The sequence below is a fragment of the Equus przewalskii genome, chromosome 2 (genome assembly GCF_037783145.1).
Source record: "Equus przewalskii isolate Varuska chromosome 2, EquPr2, whole genome shotgun sequence".
Taxonomy (NCBI): Eukaryota; Metazoa; Chordata; class Mammalia; order Perissodactyla; family Equidae; genus Equus; species Equus przewalskii.
This window is the reverse complement of record NC_091832.1, coordinates 75,689,357-75,699,533: the sequence shown is the minus strand read 5'-3', so window position 1 is coordinate 75,699,533 and position 10,177 is coordinate 75,689,357. Positions and strand designations below refer to the sequence as shown.

Sequence of the window (10,177 nt, the reverse complement as noted above, 5' to 3'; positions counted from 1 at the left end):
TACTCAATCCACTCACTCTTCTATCCTTCTACCTTCCCAAAAGGGGTAACTTCTACTTAATTTAATTTGACAATTATTAACATTCCGCATAATAGTTCCTACTAGCTTCAATGGGAGGTGCAATAGAAGCCCTAAGTTAACCCAGATACAAATCAAGGTTTTCTCTCTCACAAATATAACTCTGGTCCAAAACTCATGGACCATGCGCTAGGTCAAATCAATCCTCTAAGTCAAGTCAAAGTTGTTTTAAAATTTAAAAATACACATCAAGAAAACTTCAACTTTTATTTTCTCACCATTTTTAAAGAGCTCCTAATTCATCATGCTAGTACGTGACCTCTCCCAAAGCAATTACCGGCTTTTAGCAATTTAGACTGCTAAAGTCGAAGGCAAAGAACAAAGGGGAAAGGGGAATGAATATTCAGCTGGAATTGTGAAGTCTATGCATTTTACTGCTTAACAAACTAAGTAGTAAGTGAATTGATACTTGAATGAGATGGAATGACCCCCTCTAGCTAAGAGATTTCAAAAATAGTTATTTAATTTTTACTAAGGTGCTCCTCTTTTAAAGAGAAAATCTTTCACTAGAAGCCTCATTTACTCTCACTGTTTTAACTCTTTCTCTTATCTATAGACTGTGGCAATCTCACCCACTTCCATGGATCAGTTACTATGTTTATACTGCTGGTTCTCACATTTTTGCCTTTAGCCAGTTCTGTCTCCTGAATTGGTCACTTACGCACACAACTGTCTACTAGACATTTCTACTTGCTCTTTAACATCATTATTATGTATGGACTCTGACGCCTGAGTCTCCTTCTCTAGACCCTATCTTGGAGAACAGCACCAATGGCCAAACCTAGAAAACTGGGTGTCGTCCTTTGACCCTTCTCTCTTCCTTATCCATCCTATCAAATCACCCAGTCCCTTCTCAGTTCTATGTAATAAACATCTCTTAAACGTGTGCACTTTTCTTTATCCCAATTCCCAATATCCTAGTTTGGGCCAGTATCATGTCTCATTGTGATACTGGGAATCATCTTCAAGAAGTTTTGGTACCTCCTGTTCTAACTTGCTCAGTTGATCTTTATAGGAATTTAGACCCTTCAAAAAGATGTAACCTCGGGGGAAAAAATGTAATATTTTACAGTTACTAGCACAAATAATCTATGATGGGTAACTGAATGAACAAGTTCCACTTTTGGTGTATCAGGGTTCTCCATAGAAACAGAATCCATCCATACATATATACATAGAGAGAGAGAGAAATTTCTTATAAGAAATTGGCTCATGTGATTATGGAGGCTGGCAAGTCCAAAATCTGCAGAGCCAAGGTCCCAGTTCAAGACTGAACGCTGGAATTTGCTGTAGAACAAGGAAAAGCCAATGTCCCAGTTCAAGGGTCATCAGGCAGGAAGAGTCAATGTTCCAAGGCCATCAGGAAGAAGAATACCCTTATTACTCAGGAGAGGGTCTGCCTTTTGTTCTATTCAACTGATTGAACAAGACCCATCACATTACAGAAGGCAATCTGCTTTACTCAATCTACCCATTTAATTGATAATCTCATCCAAAAACACTCACAGAAACATGCAGAATGTTTGACCAAATGTCTGGGTACTCTGTGGCCCAGTCAAGTTGACACATAAGCCATCACAAATGGGAAGAATAAATAAAATGATTAAGTCGAATATTAATGTCTAACCATGAGCTGGTGGCTAGGTTTAGTGCAGACAAGCATACTAATTTTGGTGTCACAGACACACAGGCAAATTATTTCATCTCAGCCTGTTTCCTATTCTGTAGATGGCAATAATATCGCTTTCTTCAAAGAGCTAATATGGTTACATGAACTAATGTTAATAAAGCTCCTAGTATAGTGCCTGACATATTTCATACTCAGAATTTTTGAAACCAAACATTTTTTAATGCTAAAACTTCCATCCTATTAACTTTAGCTTCTTGAGGCTTTTAAAAATTTACATCGGTCGGAACATTAAGTTTTCCTCTGAGGTTTTGTGTAGAGCTGGTTAATGAGCTACTAAGTTAAAAAAAAAAAATTCCTCAAATCTTTAAGAAAATGTTTATGCTTTGACCTCTTCCCCAACCTCTCCCAAGAAGCAGACCAAAAAGAAATATAAAAAGGGATGATTTTTTTAAAGCCACTCTTAAAAATAAGATGAACTTCTCTGTGGACCACACACGCAACAGAAACTGAAAGCAGAGCTGAGCTATGGGCCTACCCGACACTAGCAGCTCCGAGTTTTGGGACAGAGGAATAAACTAAAAATGTCCACAGAAGGCTCACCGCCTAAAACCAGGGGTTAACCTAAACTGACCGCAATTCAATAAAATTAGAAATTGGTAACATGTTTTTTCTTTTCTAACTTAAAAAAGTAGATGGGGTGGGGGGGGAAGTCACACACACAAAAATAATAGTACAGATCACATGATACAGCTAAAAAAAGGGAAGTTATAGAAAATCTTACCATGGGGTTAAGCAAATAGATCAAAAGAACAAAATAGAGAACTCAGAACCAGGCATTAATTGATACGGTAAGTGAATGACAGATGCAGCATTTGAAACAGCGGTACTTGGAGGAACAGCTACACACATACAAAAACAAACAAAAGATCCCCAAATCACACCATAAGCAAAAATAAATTCAGGTGGATTAAAACACCTAAATATTAAAAATAACATTTTTTAACTTTTAGAAAGACGTATACGACAGTATCTTTATGACATTTCCTACACACGACCCAGAAAGCACTAAGAAATATTGGTAAAATTACATTAAAATTAAAAACCTTTATTCAAGGAGGCTCCATAATCAAATACAAGATAAACCACAGACTACAAAAGACAGCTGAGACACACACAACAGATCATTAGTTAGTATTCAAGATACATAATACCCACAAATCAATAAGGAAGAGACAAAACATAATAGAAAAATAGGCAAAAGATATGGCCTCAGAAATCACATTTCCTCAACATCCTGGTAGTTACACAATTCAGCACTATTCAACGCGGGAGACCGTACAAGGGCAGGAACACCAGGAGGCAGGAGACCAGTGGGCCCATCTGGAGGCCAGCTACCACACACACAAAATAGTATTTTGCAGGGCTTTGAAAACACGTGTATGTATTAAAAATATAAAAACACAAACTAGAATATACCCCCCCTCTAGGACAGTGGTTACCTCTAGGGAGAGAAGAAGCGGATGGGATCAAAGAGGTAAAAAAGCAAGCTTCAAACATATCCAACACTTACATACACACATAGATCTGAAGAAAAATATAGCCAAATGCTAACGTTTATTAAATCTGCATGGGGAACACGAGTGTTCATTAAATCATTCACCTTTCCTATTATGTTTGAAATATGGCAATAAAATGCTTAAAAATAATGAACCTAAAGAAACGGAAACAAAATTTGCTTTTAACAAGAATTTATTTTCATACATTTTAAAAATTACAATCTTCACAACACATGAAAAATATTTTTCTAATATCAAAATACACGTCTTTGGTATAGGAACATACTATAGGTTCTATCTTTAACTTAAAAAGATTAAGAACTATGACCTAACATGCTAAACAAAACTATTCTTTGCCCATCCATTTGTCCCCTGTCACAGCCCGTTTGTGGGACTTTAAAATATAGCTCTGTACACATCTCCATATCTACAAAGAATTAAGATGCCATATCAAAGATGAACAGAAGTTATACAGTAGAGAACTAGCTGGCTTAATCATTGACAAACCACTAAAAAAAAAGAAAAAGAGAGAGAGCAATGTAAGATATAGGACAAGTAAAATACAACATCGTCATTCAGGTCAAATAATATGAAAACAATCACATTATTTAAATTTGATGAATTAAAAACAAAGTAACGTCATTTTGTGTGAGTGTCTGTGTATGTGAGAGGAAGAATGGCCCTGAACTAACACCGTTTGCCAATTTTCCTCTTTTTGCTTGAGGAAGACTGTCCCTGAGCTAACATCCATGCCAAACTTCTCTATTTTGCATACAGGACTCCGCCAAAGCAAGGCTTGATAAGCAGTGTGTAGGTCCATGCCTGGGATCGGGGCGCACAAACCCCGGGGCCACTGAAGCAGAGCACGAGAACTTAACCACTACATAATCCGGCCAGCCCCCAAAGTAACTTCTTTACAAGTATTATATTTAGAATTTAGAATTACTACTTGCAAAGCTCCAAAAGTAACAGTACAGAGCCATAATTTTGATAAGCTGCTTTAAAGAGAGGAATCAAACATGTAACAATGTCAAATACAAGCAATACTATCTGTAAAAGCAATTAACCTTAGAAATAGGGGGGAAAATATGCATTTTTTTCATTTTCTGAAGTAAAAGCTTTTCTAAAAAGCATCATAGAAGGGCAAAAAATATTTATTATATTTTAAAAAGCTGCCATCAAAATTCAAATTGCTGTAAAAAAAGAGAACATTTTCCTTTAAGTCAGTGAGGTTCTCATTCAAATATTTTTTAGAGAAACAATTATAATCTTCATGGTAAAGAAAGGAAGGAAGGAAAAAATAGCTTTTAATTGTGTTGTCAACTCTTTTCTTCAACAAATATTTAGTGATTGCTATGGGACACTGTTCTGGGTGTTGGGGATAGAGAAATAAAGACACAATCATAGGTTCCGGGCAACTCAGCCTAATGGAGCTGGACCTAACATTGGTAACCTTCAAGTCACTTCCGTTGGTCCATAAAATCAAGCTCAACTTCAAACTCTGCCATTCCTGGCATCTTCTGGCACAGCAAATAGAATGATGTCTACCTAGTTTGCTACCTAACACTGTGGCATTATTAATATTATCTACTGATGAAATTAACTTTCATAAATTATTCTATGAAAGTTTAGAGGACACAAAGTATTTAAAGATAAACAAATACGGGCCAGCATCAAAAATAACATCAGTATTCTGCTTTCACAAAAGTGAAGAAAACCAAGAAAAATTTCATTCCGAGCATAGAGAACTGCTGGAGCTTATCCTACACATATGGGACATATGCAAAAATCATAAATGAAGAAGCATAAATTATTACACAGCCAAATCAGTTGTCAGGCTTCAAAGAATCATAGCCTTCTTTCAAGAGGTCCCGCCACGTTTTAAGGAAACGTGCATTTTCTGTACATTTGAAGGCAAGCTCTTCCAGTTGAGCTGATACTGCAGATGTGGCTTCAAGAAGTTTGGTTAATGAAAACGCTGCCTGAAATTTAAAAAAAAAAAAAAGTCAAACAAGAGAAGTTTATTTTTAAAATTTTCATCTCATTTTATAAATGGTCTAAAAATAGCTTAAAACCGAGAATCCAATGCCCAAGCATTTTTCCTCAAAAGTAAAAAATCTTCAAACTAAAACACTGGCTCTTTCTGAGAACTTAAGAAATTGTTTAATACAAAGTGAGCTTTAAGGAACAATGCATTATGTATGAGACATGCCAAGTATTTTTTTTCAATTGAAAATACACTGGATTCTCATTTAGTTCAACAAGACGACTTGGAGCCCTTGACACTAAGTACCAGAAGCACTGAAGGACTTCATCATATACAATCTTTACTATTATTTGGGTTACAAGCGGATTGTTCCACTAGTTTTACCTGTGAACTCTTTAGACCATGAAAAGGTATAGACCAAATAGACACTCTGAGCTGACAAACATCAACAAAATCAAAACACATGCAGAAAACATCCAACTCTTGATGGCAAACTCAATGAAATATTTTCTTCCTCTGTTATATAAAATAACCCTGTTCCAAGGTAACACATCAGCGCTCCACTCTATATATTCACTTGAAACCAGTCTTGTTCAGCAAAAAGAGAAGCTGTATCAGCACTTCAGTCATCCTTTACACAAAGAAATTCTTGACCAATGAGATAATCGAGTTCATTCTCCAGTTTCCAATCTGCACAGGAGGGTGTATTCCACAAAGTTCTCCCAGGAAGATTACACCCTACATCCCAATCACCTGACCCACCCAACAGTCCTTAAACACTGAAACTGTAACCTTCTCCGGCGTCTGTGTGTGCGTCCGCGCGTGCGCGCGCGCTTGTTTCTGGGAATTCTAGACTCAGCAGAAACCATCCATCGCTATGCATTTTAGCAAGCACAGGGAGGGGTCTTTGACTCAACCGTCAATGAAACCAATCTGGACTACAGGGGCCGTGACTAAATCCTCTAAACTGGGTCCAGCACAAAGCAAGCCTGACAATGGCATTGTCAGCTGGCTCTGGGCAGGTGGCCAACCAGAACAGCGGGCTCTTAAGTCCCGCGGAGAGAAATCACCGCCTGCTTCGAAGCACCAACAGACAGCAAGGGCGGCGGATGAGAGGGCAGACGGAGCCAGCACGCGTCCGCACAGCAGAGCTGCGTGGTTTCGGGTTACAGCGCATGACCGAAACCAGAAGGCGAGGCAAAAAGAAAACAGGGATGGGGCGGGTGGAGGCATAACCCCTAACTCCTCCATGCTAAATCTAAAGACGGAATCCTCAGGGCTCGGGGCAAGGGACCTTTGGTCGCCGACCCCCCCCCCACCCCCCCCCCCGGCCTCTTGGGGGCCAAAGGCGAGACGCGCCAGCCAGGGTGCGTGCACCGCCTGTCCCTCCCTCCCTGGACCCGCCGCGGTCTGTCTCCAGACAGGTGCCGAGTGGGGACGAGGCCCCGGGACCAGTCGGGACACACTCACGTCTCCGATCTGCAGCTCCACCTCCTCCAGCGGGTCCACCGTTTGGCCGCTGCTCCTGCTCGGAACTGGCCAGCCCAAACTCACTGGGACGCCGGGGGAAGATGCTGAAGAGGCGTCTGAAGACGAAGGAGAGAAGGGAGGTGGCGGGGGCGGCGAAGAGACCCGCACCTCCTCGGGGTCTGCCATGGAGAAGGCCTGGGACGGGGGGACCGGACCTTAGCAGCCGAACCGACACCAACTATCTTTCAACCGCTCGCGCCCGAAGCCCGGAGGCCCCGCCTCTTCGTGAGCTTCTGCCCTAGACCGTGAAGACCTCTCCTTCTCTCGGGACAGCCAATCAGATGTAAGTCAATTCACCTCGGGCAGCTCACGGCTCCTGCGCAAAGCTCCAGTCAAGTTCAGAGGACACTTGAGCAGAAGACTACAACTCCCAGGATGCCGTACGCGTCGCTCGGCCTCCCACTACCATTTGCTGCGTGGGCGTCGCGCTGTGGGTTTGCGGGTCCCTCCTATGGCGCTCCGGCGCCAGGACCATACCTGGGTGGGAAGGCGGCACAGATCCGAACTCGCTGGTCGCGCTGGGGCTTGAAGTCCCTTTCTTTTTCTCCCATGGATACGTGACCCGGAAGCCTCTGCTGGCCATGGCGTCATGCGTGGCGCCGGCGCAGAGCGAGAGAGAGTCGGGAGCGCTGTGAAGACAGAGCGGTCGGCTGATCAGAGACGAACTTCAGTGGAGGTGATGGCGCCCCCCGCGGCCTAGAGGTCCAGAGCGTGCCGCGAGCTGCAGACAGTACGCCTCCCATTGTATCCGACGGAGACTCCTCGTTGCAGGGAACATGTTGCTGCCGCTAGCCAAGCTGTCCTGTCCGGGTGAGAGGGAACTCCAGGCGGGGATAAGTGGTCGAGGAGTTAGGGCGAAATGGGGAGGGCTACATATGAGGGCTGTACGCATCTCTCTCCTCTCTGTTCTCCTTTTGTCGACGTTCTCAGGCTAACCTGGGACAAAGATCACGCTGTCTGCGCCTGGTGGTGGACCCTAGATTTCTCCCCCTGGGACTGTCTCAATTGGAAGGATTGACAACTAGGCTAAAGGTCATGGGCAGAGGAAACTTGTCAACACGGCCCCCGGGTGGATTCCTGAACTGAATCTTCCCAAATCTTGGTCCTAACCCTCATCCCAAAGCTCAGGTGGGATCTGTTGCCTTTTCGGAAATGGATAAAGTAATCATTTGCAGTTTTTCTCCTTGGTCCTGACCTGACTTGCGTCTTTGCAACCATGCTAGTCCGTTCTTAAGAATTTGAAGTCTGATCTGTCACATCCCGATTAGCATTCGTATACTGCCCAACTCACCAGGGATTTTTGTACATTGTCTAAAATTAACTCTAGGGGTTATCGTGTTATGGGTGCTCCTAGAACCATCATGATGACTCGTGAAAATGCCTCATTACCTCCCCTTTCACTTTAAACACACACACACAAAAAACGGTTGAAGCAGTTGGATAGTGTTTTGTTTTACTTAAAAAAAAGCTTAAAATTCAAAAAAGTTCACTACAGGATCTTGAATTTTCTCACAACTGGCTTATTTTTTATCTTTAGTTTAAGTTAATTTTAGGTTATAGAATAAAAAAGTATACATATTGCAAATTCAAGGATATTCTTATTATGTAAGCTTAATGACAGAATTTTGTCAAATTTGGCCGCCATGTATTAAATAATTAGAATTCTGTGTAAGTTCCTGTGACTCATGCATGTATTACTACACCTAATGTGTAGGTAGACTTTATGTTTTTTGGGATATCATAGCAGTCAGATGCTATCTGCCCTACTGTCTAATTTAGTTGAATTCATTCTTGGGCCAAGTGCTAATCAAATGCCACCAAAATTACCATTTCGATTTTCCTTGGATGCTTAAATCGTTGCCATTTTCATAACCTAGTGTTAGCACTACTGGCAAGAAGGAGTTGGACACAAATACGCCGTCAGTGTGACTTTAATGTGGTGATGTTATGAGTTCAATGGACTTTTTGACCTGACTTCTCTACCAAAATACAGCCAAGGTCCCTAAGTGTACATATCTCGTGAATGAAATGTCAGATTTGTTTTCAGAAAAGGGGTAAAGGTTGTGACTTGTTTTTTACTCCCTAGAGGAAATAAAACTGCCCAGTTCCAAATATTCTTGAGAAAATCACTAGCTGTATAAGCAAAAGAATGACACATTTGTCTGATACCAAGTCATCAGTTTTCAGAAGCAAATGTTAACGTCCATACACTAGACTACAATGCGTCATAAAACAAGTATTTTTAATATCTTTTAATCATAAATAATATAAATAATGAACATTCTTTTGAATGATGATAGTACTACATTTCAACTCTGAAACTGAGCTCTCCTATAATATCTTTCTTTATGTATCTTATATACATTTTTTCAGGATTTAGGATAGGTGAAGAGTTATCTAAGGTTTAAAAAAATTATTCCCAATAATATAGTTTTTAATATGCATTTGCAAGTACAGAAAATTAGTTTCCTTACCACTTGTTAGAAAAAGTGATTGTCAAAAACAGATTTTTAGTGTTTCAAAGGCTTTAGAGTTCAGCCACTCCAAATCTCTTCCCCTCCTGCATTCCTATAATCTTTATTGATTGTCTGATGTCAGGGGGTTTTTTTTAATCATTTTATTGGAAAGAAACATGAAAATATAGTAGTTTTGCAATTGAGTGCTAAAGAATAAAACTAGTTAGCCTATGCTAGGCCGTCATCTCTCCATTTAATCAGAAAAGAAAGAGACAGAGAAAACAACTTGTTTTAACCACAGCTCAGGTTTTGTTATTTCAGACGTCATTTCAGATCCACTTGTAGTCTCAGAACTTAACTGATGTTGGAAGGATTGAGGCTGAGCTTGGCTGGGATCATCTGAATTTCTGTTTATCTACTGTGAATGGGGACTGTAGCTGCCCCACGTTTCTCGTAAGGTCATTAAGGATAAGATGTGGTATTAAAATTGAAAATTCTTAACTGTTCAGTATGTCCATGAAAATGTAAATTTTATTATATGTTCCAAATCCATGCAAAAGTCTTTGTTGATCTTTACTATTTATTTATTATAGTCCATATTTAGAAACTTGTTAATTTGCAGATAGATGCTTCATTATAAGAGACCAGTTAAAAACTAGGAAAGGCCTCATTATTATTATTGCTCTATAACCCAGGAATTAGTTTTAGGAAATTAGCCCAGATTTGCAGGTTCCTGGATGACAGTTGAAATTGTAACTAGGAAGGTACCTATCCAGTTAACAAATATGTATTAGCAGTGTGCTTTATGTTAAGACATATACTACATCCTACACCATAGTATTTCCAAGGCAAAGACTGACCATAAAATTTAGAGCTGATGGGGTGGGAAGAGTTAAATAACTTGCTGAAGGTTATGTTGCTATTAATGTATTCAGACACA

The 10,177-nt window shown here is 40.4% G+C and overlaps 2 protein-coding genes across 2 annotated transcripts in view; one reads left to right on the top strand and one right to left on the bottom strand.

The window, feature by feature from the left end:
- Window positions 1-3,439: 3,439 nt before the first annotated feature.
- On the bottom strand, window positions 3,440-7,457 carry C2H4orf46 (chromosome 2 C4orf46 homolog). Its single transcript, XM_008522687.2, has 2 exons — window positions 6,722-7,457; window positions 3,440-5,246 (listed from the first exon to the last, which is right to left on the bottom strand). Exons 1-2 carry the CDS (start codon window positions 6,905-6,907, stop codon window positions 5,091-5,093), a joined length of 342 nt encoding a protein of 113 aa, XP_008520909.1. The 5' UTR covers window positions 6,908-7,457; the 3' UTR covers window positions 3,440-5,090.
- ETFDH (electron transfer flavoprotein dehydrogenase) overlaps window positions 7,220-10,177 on the top strand; it is a 33,155-nt gene continuing 30,197 nt past the window's right edge. Inside the window, exon 1 of the mRNA XM_008522686.2 lies at window positions 7,220-7,591. Coding sequence (XP_008520908.1) covers window positions 7,558-7,591 — 34 coding nt within the window. The 5' untranslated portion in view covers window positions 7,220-7,557. The remainder of the gene's footprint in view (window positions 7,592-10,177) is intronic.